The sequence below is a fragment of the Papilio polytes genome, unplaced genomic scaffold (assembly GCF_000836215.1).
Source record: "Papilio polytes unplaced genomic scaffold, Ppol_1.0 DF823510.1, whole genome shotgun sequence".
NCBI lineage: Eukaryota > Metazoa > Arthropoda > Insecta > Lepidoptera > Papilionidae > Papilio > Papilio polytes.
Window position 1 is genome coordinate 1,622,660 of NW_013525694.1, and position 20,921 is coordinate 1,643,580.

At 36.4% G+C, this 20,921-nt stretch overlaps 1 protein-coding gene across 1 annotated transcript; it reads right to left on the reverse strand.

Annotated features, from left to right (window-relative positions):
• Positions 1 to 2,603: 2,603 nt before the first annotated feature.
• On the reverse strand, positions 2,604 to 20,139 carry LOC106104529. The gene is made up of 3 exons (XM_013284605.1): positions 20,024 to 20,139; positions 2,808 to 2,998; positions 2,604 to 2,628 (listed from the first exon to the last, which is right to left on the reverse strand). Exons 1-3 carry the CDS (start codon positions 20,066 to 20,068, stop codon positions 2,604 to 2,606), a joined length of 261 nt encoding a protein of 86 aa, XP_013140059.1. The 5' UTR covers positions 20,069 to 20,139.
• Positions 20,140 to 20,921: the final 782 nt, after the last annotated feature.

Sequence of the window (20,921 nt, forward strand, 5' to 3'; positions counted from 1 at the left end):
AGCAGCACATACTGTGACGACCCTCCATCATCAAGAGATAAGGGCAAGTTGATGATGATGATGATGAAAATCTTAATCGAATATACTCTTTTATTTTAAAATGTTGCCAATACTATACATTCCTACGTATTGTAACTGTTTTTGCAAATTCATTTGAATTATATTCATAAAGTTTGGCATGTGAAGTAGGCTTTGCTATTGCCCAAATTGATGTGTTCCTTCAATTAAAATACATGCATTATAATTTGGATCGCTTCAATCTTTAACATGATTTCATTAAAACAGACGATACGTTAACACATTTTTTATTTAATATAAATCAATTTAATCTTAAGCGCCAATGAGAAGCTCCGGAAATATGTCATTCTTATCTATCATATGTGATCTGTAACGCAACTTGAATGTGGCCGTCGGTAAAAACAAATTGTTTATTGAATATACATTAATTGAGCGGTTTACACCGGAAAAGTCAATAGCGTTCGGCTTGAGCGTTTATTGAGTCATTTATCGTAGCCATAGGCGCAATGATTAATATCCCGGATATTTGGTTTAAGGGGGAGTTGGAACATCAGTACAAATACTTCCTGGCCTCTAGTCATTTGTTAGTGTACATATCCAATCAAACATTGTTTCTTTTGTATGTCATCTCTCGCCGTTGGGAACTACCCTATAAAATCATGGTAGAGAAGGAAAGCGCGAATAAAGCAAAGGGAGAACTCGAAACCTTAGTCTTTAGCGTTGATTGTGAGAAGAATCAATTATTCTCAAGTTGAAATTATTAATCGATCTTGTTCTTGTTGTTTTTTTTAAAGTATATATTTGTTTACAACATTTATTTTCATTTACAATAATTGTGAAACATATTGAGATGTATTCACAGGCAATCGAATCGCGCAGCGCGTTATCTGTCGCACCTATAGCCGGGGGTATTAGAGGCTCGAGAGACTTCGTTTGACGAGTAGCAAGTGATAAATAAAGCGTAATTGAGAGACGGAAACAGCCAATGAGTAAATCTCGTCCGTCAATTTATTTAAATTATTTATTAGTGGTCCGCTATAGACACCCGACGCGATCGCTTGCAGCAAGCGTTCACAGCGCTGGCGGACGCGACACAGCGCCGTGCACGAACACATCACTCGATATCGACAACTTTAATGTGAAAATACAATTTTAAATCGTTATTTGTTTATGGTGTCATGTTATATAAAGAGATTGCTAAATTGGTAACAAGAATGAGATAGCAATTGCATTTTTACCAATTTGTTTTTGAAAAATAAATATTTAAAAAGATAATAAAATCAATAGCGATGACCAGTCAAATACAAATTAAATTAGTTAAAAATGATTCATTTATTTACAGACCAAATCGTAAGAAGTAAATCATAATAATGGAAGAACTACAAAAGGCAAGTAAATTTGTAGAGCTGTCGACTAAAACAAACACACAAATTGTTTTAAGTGCGATAAACAGCTCCGACTCGGAAACATTTTTATTTGGCACGTTTACCGCAAAAATCGTAGCTGGTAGATTCAAATAAATGATACTGTTGGCTGACACGGAAACATTTTCCATTACCTACAAGTGGCGATTTTATCGATAAGTCGGGGCGCGAGTATCGCACAGAACTAGCAGTGAGTCGGATTAGTTAATTTGTGCAGATACGACACAATGGATGAGGAAATAATACACTCGCATGTACTTACGGCTACCGGGACATTGTAATTGGCGTAATTGGACAAATCTGGACGCACTTAATAATGGCCCATTGTCGTGATTCAAATGGCAACTCATCTTTTAAAAAAGAAATGAATCATTTTCTTTTAAATTAGTACAAGCTTTTTATTTAACCGCGATATACGAGTACATGCGCCTAAGTTTGTACTTCTTTATTCAAAGGCGAACACCTACGTAGAGGAAACGAGAACTAAACGACTTAATTTCCCACCGGGATATCATTAACTAGAATACGTTCGTGGCGTAACTTCTTTTACGGTTGATATTTGTGTTAACCATTTATTTATATTTCGCATTCATTTCACTTTGGGGCGATAATTAGAATTAGTTACCACTTAAGAAATGTAGTATGTTTTCATATTAATCGAAAGAAATAGAATTCTTAGTTGAACGTAAAGATGGATGGATTTCGTAAAAGATGAAAAAGACCAAAAAGGAAGTAGTAACGACTGAGATGAGGGTAGATTCATCTGGAAGACGAAAACCGTTGTGCCAACCCTACGGGAGTAGGATAAAGTCGGGAAGACGATGATGATATTACAGGTATAATGTACTATACAGTGATACTAGATTAGTAATTCCGCATAGTTCCTAAATAATTCTATTGAAATGAAATGAATGCAACAAAGGCGGCGGCAACGGCGCACCCTGCACAATTTGACACGCTTCATCGTCCATGATATCTTTTTACCACAATCCTAATTAAAAGTAATTAAATTTGTAGTATCATCGACATTGGATGTTTGAATTAAAGCGAATTTTATACATTTCCGTTATAACGTAGATATTAGAAAAAATGTTAGATGGAAAATGCTTCGCAGTGCCTTAACAGCTTTCGCTGAAAAGCCTTATAGAAATTTAGAAGGAATTACCACAAGGCTAATGGAACGAAGCTGTATAAAAGCAAACCTTATACATAACAGGAATAGTGCATTATCCATCTAGATACATTTATGGTCTATTCTATAAAATTATCTTCAATAGTAGTAGTTTAAGTCGCAGTGCTGATATTATCTACTAATAATAACTGAAATTACTAACTTACTTACTTAGGATACTAAAGTCTACTTACCCATTAATGTCGGTGATAGACCAGAAATGCCTGAGGACGGCTTTAGCTAGCAGGTACCATATCTGTGTCCACACCCACGAGGACTTGTCGATGGAGGCTGAGAGAAACTCCTTGGTCTCTTCGTCAGGATCAAGTTGCACGAATTTATTCTTCAGGTCTTCGCTCAGGCGGGTCTTGTCTACTTGGTACCACTGGAATACAAGATCACTGTTTAAATCTGATCATGTGGTTTTATCATCACCAATGTTAACATTGTGGTTTGGTCGACACCAAAATGATTGATGACTGATTTTCAAATACTAAATTTATCCTTCTATTCTTTATTCTAACAACTTTAACGACATAAAACAAAAACAACATTCGTAACTTAATCGTAAATGAATGTTTAACAACTCGCGATCGGGTCGCTAATGAAAGCGCATAAAAAGAACGGTCCAGTGCAAATAAGAGACTACGAGTAGTACGAAAGGGGCATAGCTCGTCACCCGTTGTGTGTTTAAGTCAGCGGCAGCGGACACACAAAGGGCAGCAGCGGCTGTTAATTTCACGCCGCCTCAAATTAACATTTCTTTACGCCATGGAATAATAACGAATTAAAAAAAGGCGGCTCTCGCGTCTACATGCAGCGGTAATGACATGGCGGCCGCGCGAGCGAGACGCAGCTAACCTCATCAGGCCAGCTTAATTAATGCACGATCTGTATTCATATTAAAATCGAAGACGACTCGCGACGTCAGTGAAAAGAACGTCAAGGGACTGTATGTAACGGCAGGCCTCCTACAGACTACCATTATATTTAACGATATCGGCGTCGAGTCGCAGACATTACTAATTTTCGAAGGGAGATCAAAGCGTTCATACCTATATTTAAACATAAAATTTAATTACAAAATCAATACCTATGAAATTATTGTAAGACTTGTAAAACAAGATATAATTCAATAAGATGATTATAAAACAGACACAAAAAGCATTTTTACGATGAGCCGCTAAAAAGTATCGTAAAAAAGCCAAAGTAAATAAATATTTAGTACCGAGCGAACGCTGATAGCGAATCACGCCGGTGATTATGCAATACGCCGTCTTTACATTTAAAATAACCTGCATCGGAACTACGGGATCCGACGACGCGAATTCTCCAGACGGAATACAAATCGTGGAAAATTTTCAATGCCTAACTCATTCATAATGTTGGCCTTATAGATTGTTTAAAACACATTATTCCATCACTTTTTCATAATTTATACAGCCAATCATGCGCGATTCTTATTCTGAATATTTGATGTAGGAAGAAATGCGTCAGTTATAAATCTGTATTTGAATTACGTCGATTACTCTGGAACATAAGACATAGGAGTAGATGCCCCCATGACACATATTTCTAAACTTTATTCGCATACATTATTTTAATGCAATCAAACTGAATCTGAAAACCGAAAAAAAATCGATACATTTGTGTTTACTCAGAATTGTTCCGGCTGATGTTTATGGATTGTAAACTTAGCGAATTACTGTGATGAATACTGCGGTACAACTATGCACAGAACAGTACGCAATAAAATTACGATAACAATAAACCGTTTGATGTTACGTAATAATTTTGCAATGCAGTAAGCTTTCATTAGGATCAGAGAGATAGAAAACATAATTTGGATATGGCGCAATAGAGCATTAGAGCAATGTGCAATAGTAAAACATAACTACAAATAATTTTAGGAATATTACTTCCGCGTTGTTGTTTTTGTACATTATGTAGACCGGAGGCCGGGTTCGATTATTTATGAGGCTCCCGTTTAGGATTCCATTTCTGCTCGTGTAAAGCTAGATTTGCATGAATAACAATTTCCTCATTTTAAAAATCTACCTGTTAAGGAAGACAAATCGAGTATCATTTATTCAACGCGACGAGCTATCGAGGCCGAATGGCTCTTGTTTATTTTACGGCGTTTATGTGGGTTACCGATTTTTGCACAATGGTCAAGGGGTCAGACGGTAAAATTTAATCGTGTGTTTGTGCGGAGTGGGAGCGGGGGCGGGGCGGGGGTCGAGGAGCCGGCAATCTCTCTCAATGCGTTCATTATGCGCGGAGTCGTTAGCGAGCGGGTCAACGGAGGTGCGTCTGTGGAACGAATGAAGGGATGCTGGTCCTTTATCCGGCGGTCGTTCGCCTGCGGCTAATGAATCAAACACTTGCGAGCGTATTGTCAATACCGAGCGAAATATTAACGCGCGCCGACCGCCAACCGCACAATGCCGGATTAATTCCCATTTAAACGTGTGAAAATATACCGAGCATAGGATGCACGCATGCCGCCTTCTGGTAGTTTGTATTTATCAGGCTTATAATTCGAGTAGAGTTGCGACTTTCGCGAGGCGCATTGTGCGGCGTCAAAAGATGTCGCTGAGAAGCACGTCGCTCATTACCGATGTAATTACCGCCGATATATTGTCGTCTTTGTTGAGATGACTAATAATGACAAACGTATTTCTGCAAGAACGCTTTATTCATGGCGATGCCTTTTCACTGCGTATTATTTCCGCATTGTTCAATAAACACTAAGCTTTGAATGTTTTCCTCGAGTTATGTAAAGGTAATTACGAATTTCTAGTGTATATTTTTATAATTAGTTTCTCTAACTGTTGTTCCAACATTGTATGAAATGCAACAGAATCAGTAAGAAGCATTTGGCATAACAAATTTTGTTATAATGCATAGTATCTAGTATAGCGGGCTAAGTGGCGTACGGGATCCCAGTGGATTTGGCAGTAAGCGGCTCCGGAGCTTGTTTGCCGGGCGCTCCATTAAAATGGGATCAGACCGGGATGCAGATTGCCTGGACGATCTGCGAGTATAACGCACGTATAAAGTCTATATGTGGATGGATAACGTTAGCTTCTTATTATTTTAAATGGCTACTGTAGAAAAAAAACATCTATATTCTTAAAATTTATCATCACTACCTTTATTTACGTAATACAATTACATAATCTAACTTATTTTTGACCGACTTCCCAAAAGAAGGAGGTACTCAATTCGTCTGTATGTTTTTTTTTTATTTTTTTTTATGTGTGTTACGGCATAACTCCGCCGCTAGTGGACCGATTTTGATAATTCATTTTTTATCCGAAAGGTGATGCTTGCAGGTGGGTCCCATTTTTTTGTTTGATTTTTGGAGTCAAAGACTACGACGTAGTTAAATAGTTTAGCTCAAAATCGCGCGACGAAATTTCGGGTCATTTTTGCTTTCTTTGCTTACGTAGCCTAAACTATAAGACCTACATAAAAATGATGTATGGAAGAATTGTAGCCCTTTAAATTTGCTAAATAAAAGTCCGCGATAGCATATATCTATCTATTAAAGTTGTCGCACAATAACCACTTTTTTCATTAAAATATCGCTCGAAATTTACACCCCACTTTCAACGCTATTACTCGTGTTCGGTATGAATCCTTATCCAAATAAATGTGTCTATCATCAAGAGAATTTAATGTAGATTATAAATGCCCTTGGAACTGTGTAATTCCGATCAATAGTTTAGGAGATATCATAATTAGCAAATTACGAGTCGTAGAAAAAAATACCAACTTGTATCAAAGTTTTCTTTCTAGGCTTACGTAGCCTAAACTATAAGACCTACATAAAAAAGATGTATGAAAGAATTGTAGCTCTTTCAATTAGCTACATTAAAGTCCGCGATAACATATATCTATCATAATTGCCTTTTAAAGTATGTAATTCTGACCAATATTCTAGAAGTTATCAAGATATTAAAACTCACGGGCAACAGCGGCGCGCGGCTGGACAGAATTATGAGTGAATGGTCGCAACGATGTATTAGTTCTTTAATTAATTTCTTAGATAACTCATACTTTGTTTGAAAGCTAGCGATTATCATACTGCGATGTTTAGATTCACTAAAAATCGAGAAATAAATAAACTATTTAATAAAAAAGCAAAACCGACTTCCAAACAAAATACACTAAAAACAAAACAAAATACACTAAAAACAAAATATTCTCAAAAAAACAGTACACTAAAAAGTAACGAAATAATTCCTTGAAAATAGTAAACCTACCTTATTGTAACTGTTATGTCAATATTGTACAATTATTATTACTTTGAAGTCGGTGTCAGTCAATGTAGATTCATTACTTAATTGTTACTATACTTTCAATTGTCAATTGTTATGGTAAAAATGTGGAAACCCTTACGTAGAAGTATCACTGCATACCTTGGCTGACACCGACATCACAGTAATAATAATTGTACAATATTGACATAACAGTTACAATAAGGTAGGTTTACTATTTTCAAGGAATTATTTCGTTACTTTTTAGTGTACTGTTTTTTTGAGAATATTTTGGTTTTAGTGTATTTGGTTTTTTTTTCAGTGTATTTTGTTTGGAAGTCGGTTTTGTTTTTTTATTACATAGTTTATTTATATACTATTACAGTGAATATTGTTGCTAGAGAACTTTAAATAATTATTCTTTATCAGCGGTTCACACGTGAATCTTTATGATTTCCTGGTACATCCTGGCAATAAAATAGCCAATGCATAAATAAATATTGGCCGTGGCTCGAAGCAATAATACACATACTCAATTAAAATCTATGAGTTATTGCAGCGAAACAATTGATTTCGATTAAAACTGCCAATCGAACAAAAGATACTGCATTGTCCTCGGGTCGTGTCAGTACCTCGAAATAATTTGTTTAAGTACTACCAAAATAAACAAATTTAAACAATAGTTCATTTTAACCAGCGATTTGATCGAAAAATGATACGATGATGTAAGTTGAGACGTGATTGATGATAGCAAATAAATTTGTCCTAGTTTGTAATCAAATAATACGCTAGAAGGTGACAAATTTCCCGAAGCATCAATTTATGAAGCTATTGATTTCACTACAAGTTGGCACTTCACTACAATTTCACTACTACAATGGCCTGACAAAAATTAACAACTTTAATAAAACAATTCCGGCCTATGATTCTTGGTCCCGCGTCACGAGCAGCCCGGGGGCTGCGATGCGTAATTGTTTTAAACTCGTCTTTTAATTGTTCTATCGAGGGTTGGGATTTATGGTTCGACGTGATCTCTAGCCTTAATGCCGCTCGCGTTCATTTGCACCATTATTTCCGCATCGCCGGACCATCGGTATGCATTCCATACAAATACAATTTGATCGAAGACAAATTCAATCTCGATTGCAGTAAAGTTTCTGACGTAACATAATTAACATTTAAGATAATGGATATCCATTGTTTCTATTTTCATAATAGTTTGTATAAATAAAATTGTGAAACTGATGAAGGGGTCAATTGAATATTTAGAATCTATTACCAAAGCTCAGCGACTTTCGCAATGCATCAACAAATGCCTACCTGTCATGACAATTTACGCTCCTGTCAAGACATGGTGCTAGTTTTGAAATGATAATTGTAAGTAGGCAGTGGACGTGTTGTCACACACACTCCATGGAGCGTGGGCGCAGCGGGAAGATTTACGGGTGTATTTAAACTGGTTTAACATTAAACGGCAAGGAGGCGATTTGATCGTTAAATTGGCCGTTACGTAGCGAGTTAATATCATTGCTCGATACCACCCAGGCGATGCGTACGATCACTTATTTCAGTTTGTACTTAACTGGGGTGTAGACACATTTGCCAGTTGTCAAGGATTTAAATATCATAAGAAATTAATATTTTTTTATTTCTAACAAGTACACAATTATCATCACTATCGCTTGTTAGGGTGGCATACGAAAATAAAACAAGTTGTTAATTATTATAATTATAACTTAACATTAACTTATTCCTTACTTTCGTCGATAAGTTTACTAACCTCAATATTTTTATTTCAATACGTTATAATATTTTGAATCGCCCTGTTGATAACTAAACCGTAACACATCGCCTATTGTAGTAACAATAAGGAAAATATTCTCAGTTATTGAGTTGAGTGAGCGGTAAAAATGACCAAAACACTTACGACGGTGTCGGAATCGAAAATTATTCAGCGGTAAAGAGCAATTAAGGCGACTCACGCCGCAGCGATTGTGCGGGAGCGAGCGTCGCCCTGTGCGGCTATTGTCCGCGGAAATTAACACAAGCGGCAAAAACACGCCGCACGGCTATCGTCACCTCGCAGCTCACCGGCCACTACAAATGGTAATGTTTTAATTGCTACTGACTTTTAACTCGAATAATTGTTCTGAAGTGGCTTTAGAGCGAGCTTAACCATAATTTAAAGCACTTTATGATGTACGCGATTTACACTCGTAGGTTATTGATACAAAATTCGCACATCAGAATCTGCAAAGATGTCAAAAAAGTAAAAACGTCACCTCAATTTATTACTACTATGGAACGTCCGTATTCAGGAGCGACGGAAGACTTCTTAGTTTGACCATTCTGGAAGTGTTATTTCTCAATGCTATAAATAGATTTAAACACATGAATACTTTGTTACGAGCAATGATTGAAATTGTAAATAAGGTACCGAGTGTGCTTACATTGTTGTTTTTTTCAAAACACACGGCGAGACAAATGTATGAATTTTATTCTGACGCATCTAGTATTTTGTTCTAACACCTATTTACAATACATTGTTTTACATTCGTCCTTGACTACGAATACGATTTACGTAACCCGTATACTTACGTTGTTTTTTTTAAACTACCTATTATAAATTGAATCGCAAACAATGTTGACGCAAGTATCATATTGAACTTTCTAGAAAACCGTAATGACGAACAAAAAATGAATTTTTATGTAAATTATGGACAAAATGAACAAGTAGATGGTTACAATAGATTGGTCGACATAGCTTGTATAATCGATAATCGATGGGAAAGCAAAGTTATTGAATAGAAAACTAGCGTATCGATGATATCCATAAGCTAAAGTTAATCGATATGGACCAAAAAATGAACTGAATCTATAATGGACTACTCACAGAACTCTTAGAATTAAAGTTTCTACTGGTAGTGAAGTAATAGTGCCGAAAGAAAAACAATTTTTACTCATATCTGATGACGTTCCGTTCTGTATTGACTTATGAAAACGGAGAGTGGCATTAACAAAGGTTCAATAAACAATTTTGGGTTACAGTAACAAACAAACAGATACAACGAACAACTACATGTGCTACTATTAAATTTAAACTTGAAAGGAGTTAGTTACAAACACGTTATTGTCAAGCTTATAAATGAATTGATAGTCACGAAATCAATCGTTACTAAACTCATAGTAATTTATAAGTGATTATCAAACAATGAATATTTAGAATTTGCCACCCGCCTTATCATAGTCGGAATATCGTGACGATCGTCCGTCAGGAACCAATCGAACGATGGGCCCTTGATTGAATTGATTGAAAAAGAAACGCGGAGGGACGCGAGGCGGTCGGTATTTTTATAGCCGCTACACGTCCCAGAACGCGTCGGCGACACATTCCCGGCAGGGCGACGTTTTTGCAGCGCCAACTTTCATTAGACAGCGCGCGCGGACCGAGGCGTTTCCTTTTAATAAATGAGTTATGCGTTTATTTCCAAGATGGCTGCTTTTATCAGACGCTGGTGTCGAGAATTTACAATGGCACCGGGTTCTTTTGAGTCGCAATAAATTTAGTAATTAAACACATTCATTTTTAAATCGCTACCTGAGCTGTGGGACGGCAGACAGGGCGATAAAAAAAAAAGATGATCAGCTTAATCGTTTTTGAGCTGTATATGAGTTCCTACAGACCAATTACAGATTCATAAAGTGTTTAATTATACTATAAACTTTACACTAGTTTTCGGAATTTAAAAAATAAAAAATCTTGACATTACATTTATGGAGCATAACTTACACGTATCTGATTATATTTTGTCATTATTCATTTTTAAAACATCAAGATTGAATTTAGTTATAACCGACTATTTATAGCTAAATTTATTTCGACTAAGAAACGCAGACTCGATTGTTTTTTTCTCAATCGTGATTTATATTCAGGGGCTCTTAGGAAATAAAATAATCACAGTCGCGTCGATTTGCATACAATGGTAAAATAATTTTACGCGCGTTTCGCCGCGCTTAATTCTACTTTTTATTTGGCTTTCCGCGCCCTATCTATGAATCAAACGGTCTCTCGGATCCAAGTTTCGTTTAAGTGTTAACATTTTAAGAGGTTTTTTTACGATATAATTTAAAAAAAAAAACACAACTTCGCTTTTGCTCCAACACTTCGTCATCCGTTTCAACCATTCGTCATCGTCAGAAAGTTGAAACGTTGATTTTTTTAATATGCTTATGACAACTTTCACTGGGTAAAATTATGTAAAATGTCAGGTAAATATTCGACTACTGCCCGCTATTAACACTTTAGAATTTAGTTGATTAACTTGGTCTTTATTTAATAAATGCGCAGATAATTATTAAAAGACCAGTCTTAGCATGTTGATTTAGAATAAGAAAGTTAAGAGTTTAGTGCATGGCAGACGGCATGGCGGGAATGCCTCGCTGCAGCCAAGATGGCGCCGGCCGCGGATCCGAACGCGCGTGGTGCGGTGCGCGCTACTCAACATTCAGTGTAGCATTATAAGACGATCACGGTCAACAAACTAAAAATTCTCGCCTCGTAATACATTCAGAGCAAACATTGTCAGTCATAAATTCAGCACAAAAGTGCGACGGAAGGCCGGCCGGCAACAAAAGGGCATGACTTCTCCGGCAAAAAGATGATCCTTAATCTGATTAAATCTCCATCGCGGCGGACGTCGGAGCGTGAAAGATTAATGAATATTTGTGCGAGGATTCCCGGAGCTGGGCCGGCACGTAGGGCTGTCATAATCATGTTAGGCGGCAGTGCGGCCGAGCCGGGCACGCACGCCGCCGAGCTGCCGTTAGCCAACGCAGCTTCTAATCGACAACCTCGACTGCGTCCTTCTAACTTTATCATGATACACAAAATATTTTTAATGTCAATTCTAATGCATATCTGATCATTATTCCTTGAGAAGCTTAGCAGTATAAGTTTGTATCCGATTTGGTTTTCTTAAGACGATGTAAAGTATAAAGTGATGTAATCCGATATGCAAAAGTAAGATTTTCGTTCGTAGCGCTAACAGCGACGATATGACGCAACCTCCCGATGGCAAATCGCAATTGGCATTTCGCGCGAGCTCAATAAACACACTCGTAAAAGAATCAATTGAGAGCCGAAAGAAATTAAACGTGAGAATGTATTGTTTCATGGGAGCGTGAACAAAACGAAAATCGTTATTTGCGTTAACCAGCTCTCAGGTCGTTTTCGACCTCCTTTCTTCTCGGACATAAATCGCGATAAATAAAAGTAATATTTACGCGGTCTAAATTGAAAAAGTACAAAGGAGTTAATGTGTCGCTTTTGCGACTGTTAGCGCAAATACAATTGCGAAGATTAAAAATATTAAGAGTTATTGTTTCTGCTTAGCTTTTCTCTCTCAGTGTTTGTTATATATTAACTCATTGCATATACACGCAATCTGCAAAGATTTTCAAGTTTCACAAGTACAACACAATACTTTCACTTTAAATTTGTTTTGAAAATAACGTAACTTATGAAGAGTACCCGCTGTATAGGAATGTATTAGCATCATATTTAGGCCTAGTTCCACAAACAAGTCAAAGAATAAATACAATGGTCATTAAACCGTTTATAGAAGTGGATTGAGTAGCGGCTAATTATTTATCAGAGCGCTTGTGGCGGCAATAAAGCTGGCTCATCAATGATGCAGACAAGCAAACAAAGCGCGCGTGGTGCGCGGCCATTATCCGCCATAAGACATCATAAACGGGCCACCATCATCTGCCCTTATAAAACATTCATACTCATCTCACATTTCGGCGCCCCTCTTAATTTCGCGTGAGCCTCTTCTAGGTTCGTGTAAAAACTTCGGGTGTCTTTTTATGACTTTTACTGCGGTATAATTGGGAGGGGCGAGTGCTCGCGTCCCCGAGGTGACATAAATACCCTCCCCCCACTCGCCCGCTCTCCACTGGTACCCCCTCCGCCTCTTAATCTCATGTAAGACTACACGGTACGGAACTAGCGCATTAAAATGTCTCGACGACTACAGGTTAAAATTCTTAAAAAGACGTTTAAAATGCAACAACTTTTACGGGGAGACTTTAAAATGAGATTTAAAGTAATAGCTTTAAGGCATAAAATGCATAGACGTAAAATAATTTTATCGTGGTCAGAGCATTAAAAGCACACTAAATAGCTAGCAGGAGTTATTACAAAATGGTTATAACAGAATAGAGTAGGAGACATACATATAAAATACTGTAATTTCAATTTTTTACAGACTTTGGTTACTTCCCACCTTAGTTTTGTGGGGAACGTTGTGCTTTGTCGATATCACCTTAAAAAACGTAAATACTTTTATAAAATGCAGACATGAAAAATAATTTATAAACTAGCTGTGATTTAATCTTTTATTTGTCACATGGACGCCGAATGCAAAGGACAATTTGCACGAGAACGGACAATATTTGATCTAAGGAAGTAATATGTCTAGTAGCTTCCAATATCAAAGAGCCCCGGTCCGTCGCAGCCAATGCGATTTCAATTTTATAGAGGGCGGAAAGACGCGAGGTGGCGACGCGACGCGAGGTGGCATCGCGGACTCGGGTGTGCATGTATTTATTTGCGAATTCCGAATAGCTTTCAATATGTAGAGTCGGCTGTCGATCTCCTCCAATATCGCATTGCAAATGTCACGCCGCCATTGAACGCCTGCCGGGGATTGCCGCACGCATTCGCCCCGCTACTAAGAATACGATATGTCACTCGTTAATAACTTATTGTACATCAATGGCCATAAATCCAGCAACAGTCCAGTAACATTTGCATACCATACTGAACACATTCAGATTATATTTAAAAAGGATTTTGTTTTGACATTACGAAATTACAAACATTCGGTTCAAAACGTCATTCTGACTTCTTTTAAAAAATATTAATTATTATGGTGTAAAACTACTTTTTGTACAAGCATTAGCATACACCGGTGCGCAGCGCGGTGTCACAGCCACAACGACCTACAGCGTGGCGACGCGCCATGATAGATGAGCGACGCGAAAAGCATATCCGTAATTGAGATTTCTATTACTGAAATTGAAGGCGACCGATCCGTTTTTTCTATGTTTGTTTACATAATGTGAGTGGCGTCAGCCCGCTATCGCGTTTCGGAAGCGCGGCCGGACGTCAATTTGTATATTGTCATTATGAAAGCGCGAGCAAAGTTTAGCAGCTACCATCCATCATAGAGTGACGGCCGCTCGCTACGATATCGCCTAATACGTATTGATTTCCCACTTAGCGTTTTTCTTGGGAAGCTCGGCGCTCCACCCTTCCGTCCGGCGCGCATTAACGAGCTGTTTGTCCTCCACTCGTATTGTGTCGACAGCGCTCCACCGCACGCCTTGTCTCCACCTCTTGTACTCGGACTTACAACTGTCTTCGGCACTTATATATCTTTAACTATTGTAAACAAATTAAATATACTTTATACGAAACGCATAGGTACTAATGAATAAGTCATGGCGATTTATTTGAAAAAATGTCTGAACGTACATGTCGAACATAAACAAATTGATGAATACAATTTATTTTACGAAGCTATCAGGGCCTGTTTAGGCGATCACGTTTTAAGGTCGAACAAAAATATCAGGGCAATAGTTTTACTTGTACATTAACAGATACTCATTAACCAATTAAAAGGTTGAGACGTATATAACGAACATGTACATACGCTACAAGTACATACATGGCGAAGAAAAAGATTGCGTCACCGAGGTCCCCGGTGGGGTTGGGCGGCGAGAACAATGGTTTCGGTTCTCACACGTGTGGAGGATTATTTGCATTCGGAAATAAAGAGAGGAATGATAAAAGAAAGGCGCGAGCGAGGTCCCGCCGCCTCGGGCCGGGGATGGGGAACTAGGAAGTCGGGGGTAGGGGGTGGTGCCTTCGAGGGGGATGGGGCTCGTTACGCGAACAATGGAGAAATAATGTACAGATTGCAGTGAGCGATGCGCCCTGCGCGACTCAGGTGTCTTAGTTCTGCACGGACCTCATGCCTATTGTACTGTAGCCACCCATCTTGTATCGACTGCGGTGAATATAAATACTTCTGTCAGACTTTAGAAATAGACTTCGTTCGTTTTATTCTAACTTATAAATTCATACTTTAACCCAAAGTCTCTATTGTGCTGATCCCTACTATAAAACTACATTCCAGTTGGTCTACAATAAACACTACATAGCCCTCCGTATTACGTGCCCGTGTCGATTCTTAAAAAGGAAACGTTTATTAGTAGGCGATTATTCCATCCGAATGAGAGTACTTGCGGTGTTAACTGATAACCAACTACAGATCAACGTGTGAACATTGTATTTAATGAGGGCGTATCGGGCGAGGCGAGGAGAGGCGAGGCCGGATCGCTTAATAAAGGATGCCTTGATAGGAAGCGCAAGCAATCACAACAACAATCACCCTATCCTCGCATGACACCGAAAACGTCCTCGTTCATAAGTATAAATTAATCCATTTAGAGGCGGGCGACGGGCGACGGGCACCGACTGCGCCCGATTAACGGAAGCGTCTACTTAACTAATTTATCCCCGGGTGGTTTTAACAGAATGGATAGCAGTGATTACGAGCAGCGGTGGCGCGGTCGTGTGACGGTCGCCGCGCGGCCAGCAGCCGGAAATATCAACAACATGATGAATATTAAATTTACGAATACAAGTATGTGTTTGTGCATCGATTGATTGTTTTTTTAAGCTTGAGTGGCAATGTATAGAACACATTATTAGTTGGGCGTATGATCGATTGGCTAAAAGGCTCTGCAGAACTACACTGCGTCTATAAACTTCCTACAAATGGGTAGATAACTCGGTAAAGGTGAGAGCAGCAACGGTGTCTCTAGAGGGCGTTCTCATATACAAACCGGAGCCTACTTTAAACGTGGTGGGTATGTCTTTTAGCCAATGAAGATGTGAATGAGACAAGAGTAAAAGGAATTGTTTTGTAACACTTCTGTGCCAAGTTTCGTCGTTGTAATAATTTCATACTACATTTGTTGGTTAGTTAAAGTAGAATTAATTGAGTCAGCTCATCTGACGCGGGACAGCATCCTGACTGCGATGCCGAAGGAAAACGCCGTTTAATCTATTAAGGCAATGAAATAATTAACAGTCAAGAACTCTTTAGATTGATTTGATAGCTGTCCAGTGCTTAATTAAGAGCTAATGGAACTACTTACTGATATAAGAGGATGTGAGGATGTACCAACATTCTGCAATTGCATTTAGTCAATTATACTATTTATACTATCGTTAACAACTTTATTCTAAAATGATTATAAAGTACCGCTACTTTTAGATAGTAAGATTCAAGTAATCCAACAAGCCAGCGAAATTTTAATAACATGGATCAAATAGAACAAAAGCATGTGGACCGAGCACTCGACAAGATGAAAGTTAAAAGGGTCGCGGGGGCTAGGGGTGGCGAAGGGGGAGCGGGTTGAATGTCTTATTCCCTCCACAATTCAGAGGTATTTCGTGTTTTTCATACGCAAATATATCCTCGTTATGGAGGCGCACGTGAGGCTGCGATTGCGTGCGCGCTCAGAAATACCTCCGCAAGGTTGAGCTACGCCCAATCGTCGCCAAGAAACACAAAGAGCAATCAGCCGAAATTCTCTTGTTTCTGTTACGAACTATTACTTTTTTTGTTATTCCTTACTGAACGAAATTATTCAGTTATCTGAAATTTGAAATATGAAAACTCGACTGTTTACTTTAATGTTCTTTAAAAATTTCATATAAATAATCAGGGGCATAAGATTAGATCAAATCATCTTGTATTAGAAAACATTGCAGATAATTTGGACCTATAATTATTATTGCATACTCAGGATGTTTGCCCAATATATCATTTAGTGGAATATTGTAAGTTAGCAATGTAGGAGTAAACTTAATAAGTTACTATGTGTTAAGTTTTCACAACCTTTTGAAAATGAAACCCTTCTATGGCCCATGTAAATTTCAGGTCACATCTAGACTTATCAATATTTTACTAAATAATTATGGCTTTTTTCATGAGATTTTGCATATATCTTAATTCTATAATATGTCAAGATAACAGATATCATTTTTTTTAAAGGCACTTTATGCCTCTCAATATTTATATTACTGTTGCTAGACCATTCAACATGAATTTACAATATAAATGTTATTGCTGAAAATACATAAAAAGCAAAACAGTTTGATCTAAGTGATAATATTTGTGTTTCATGTAATCACAGTTTCCATACACAGAAGTACAAACCGCTGTGACTTATAAGTTATTAAGTGAACATATTGCAATAAAAATGTTTGAAGACATTTATTTTTTAATTTGCATAGCTTTAAGATTGCTGATTTATATTCCTTGTTTTGTTGGATTTATGACAAAATACTTAACCCATAATAATTGAAATAAAGATGACACCCACACTCCTAAGTACATCTAAATAGGAAATATTTTAGCTATACTTAAATTACTATAAACTATGCAAATTATTTAAGATCAGAAGATGTTTGACAAATAATTAATATACAAAATGCCCGCTTCTTTTGGGAAGTCAGTCAAAAATTGTTTATAAAAGAAAATTAATCAATATTTTTAAAACAATTGCGATAGTAATATTTTTAAGTAGATAATAAAGTTATCCCATTCATTCATAATTCAATTAATTGTTATAAAACACTACTTTGCAATATTAATCTTTCTTACACCAAAGTTTCTTTAAAATTCCATGTTAAGTGCCTGTCCCACCAAATTGTAAATTGTCTGATAACAATCCAACAATATGTGATGGAAATATCAGATTTTGTTACCTTATCTAACATTGAGGTCATTGAACTAGTGGTGGCACAGGCCATAAACTTTAAAGAACAGATAAAAAACAGAAAGGTAGATTACTTGTACTAAATAAAAATAACAGTTTAATTAACATGTGGTTCTGTTCTACTTAGAGTTACATAATGAAACTAATGTATAATAATTATATTATATTATAATTCAAAAGGATATTGACCTATCCAATATAGTAACCGAGGATTGATGGTTGTTAACATTTAAGCAAATGTATTTTTGTGGTAAATAAATTACGATCTCCAAAAAAAAAATTCATAACAATGTAAATGATATCATTCCCTATAGTGTAAAGTAAAGTATATAAAAATTAAGCAGATTCACTATCACAAAGCACTACCAGTATGTACACCATCTGTATGGTTCTCACATGCAGTGAATTTCATCGTACATGTATTCGGGGAAACTGGCAGTGTTGCACCTTAAAATCTAGAATTGTTATAACAATTTTAAATGATGAACCACAAGCAATACAACACAATTTTTAAACAAGTCTGTAAAAAAAGTTGGTTAGTGATTCACACCTAATTTCTTTTTGTTATTATCCCTTTATTTCCGCTCTACACTGCTATCTAATTAGTTTTTTGTAAGAAGACTGTCTCATTGCGATAACAAGACAAGTTTTCTACGACTGTACAACTCAATGAATACATTCACTCTACAATAAATTTAGCAATGTAATAAATTTAAAGTATTTTAGTATACAGTTTTTACTTCATATTGGACACATCTTACTATTCTCAGAACATTATTAATCTATCTGGAAGGAATTTTAAAGTTCTTTCCGACTGTCACTTAAGGATTTACCCTTTTCTGTACACAGATTATAAATAAAGTAGATGAATTATTGTAGTAGTACTTGATTCATAAATTTAAGTGTGTGTGCAAGTTATTAGATAAAGTTTCATGTAGTAATTCAATATTGTAAACAAATTATAATTGTTTTGTTACCTTTGTTTGGTCAAATTCCTCCAAAAGTCTGTCATTCCTTTGCTTTTCATAAATAGCACGAGCTAATGCACTTCTGGGGCGATATAAACCGTTAACAGCCATCTTTTGATTCTCCACTAAGCTCAGTCTTAAATTCTTATATGAATAGTGTTTTTGTTTTGGACAAATGTCTTCACATACTTTATTGAGATAACAATAAAAAATATCTTTCTTACTTTGATCAGACTTGTACAAGATTTCGTGGTAACTCAGATATATTAAGTTAGAAAAAAGGAGGTAAAACAATAACATTAAATATTTTCTACAGCTTAGCTGTCCACATTTTCAAATAACCTCCAAAATGTAGAACAAAGCACAAATGTTTCTCCTTTGTATAATGCATTTAATTAAGAAATATAAATACAAATAGCTAACGGTTTTACACGGAAATTAGAAAAATTCATAACCCACAATAACTTTATTGTTGATACGTCAATGTCACATGTTTTTTGCGATATGCGAAAGAGGGCGCGGTAACAACTGTCAAGAATAAAATCGGGCTATGACACAGATAATAAAAATATAATGCGATCGTAACAATATTAGGAAGGTTTAAAAAAACAGACATTATTAAAAAGCAGATAAACCTAAATATAAAAGAAAGCCGATTGTACTTTATTTCATAAACGCTATAATTTTTTATTTAAAGTAAGATAAAAAAGGAAATGAATCGTTTTTGCTAGTAAAAAAATAATACTAACCATTTGTTGTTTGGATTCTACTGATGCTCTCGCAACAATTTCACGAAGAACATTATTCATCATATTGCTTTCACTAATTTCACTAAAAATATTAAGTAGTTCTAACGATTTAAAACAATTGTTATCAATACAATTTGACAGTGTTTTTAAAGAAATGGAACCACAGTTGCTTGATGGAGGCATTTAACAGTACTAGAGTATTTTACGGTATATTGTTTGGTGAGAGGTGGGAGATTTTATTGATTTATTTATAAAAAGTAAACGTTTGAGACCTAAATCCCGGTTCGGCCTTGGCCGTGACCGGCCGGCGTCCGTTCACTTCCAGAGCGCTGCGCATGATCACCTCTTTAATTTCAATAGAACTAATAATCAAAAATAGATTGTCATTAACATTAAAACATTGTGTGTATGCAATAAAAAATGCAGATTTCAGGCTATTGAAAGAAAACTCTGTCCTGCATAATATTACTTGAATTAAATAGAGAGATTTTCACCTTGGTTTACGTTGTAAGTGAACTTACTCGCTATTTTTGATTGCTAAAGTTTATGTAAGTAAATGATTGCTTACCTTTTTTTTGACCGGAAGAACTTTCGGTTGGTGAAAATTGGCCATTGTTTTATTGTGATTTCTTTAACTTGTTTAATATATTATTTAACTTGAAGTGAGTCCTAATATGTGGAATTCCGCAGTTATAGTGGCTATCTTCAGGTATCACTATGTAGGTTTTAGATAAAATTTCGTCGAACATGATAAACGGCGACAGATAACACGATGTTAACGCGTCGTTAACCAAATAAGATATTTGTACTTAATTTAGATTCTAACGCCGTTAGTATGTTAATTTTATAATTAACTGCAAATTTACTGGTGTAACATTAAGTAGTTACTATTATCGAATTATAAGATATACATATTACATATAAACATGCAGAAGAATAAAATAATAGGAAGGTACTTTAGATAGACAAAGATTACCTAGATAATTATGATAAAAGACAAAAGAGTAAATAATTGTGTTGCGGGTTCAATATGGCTTTTTCGATGACGCCGCTCGCCTCGAGCGGTGTCCGCTGCGCAGGCGCAGGCGCGCGCGGGACATTTAAAATAATTACAAGCCATCGGAGAGACGTAACAGCCAGTGTTTTGAGACCATTATTTATTTTTTAATTCCGAAAAATTGTTTTAAAAGCACACACTTAGAGCCTATTGACGCAATAAACGAATTTTTTATAATTTTCAAGTAATGCAAAGTGCATTATGTTATTAGCAATTTGGTGTTTTGATAATTCCGAAAATTTAATAAAATGTAAACATTGCTGTGATGATTCAAAGCAGCCTTCTTCTTTAAACTATCAGACTGCAAAAATAATTACTCATATAAATATGCAATGAAATGTATTTATATCGTGATCGTGTGGTTCTTTCCTCTAATAAAACAGGTAAATAAATCTAAATGTAACTTAAT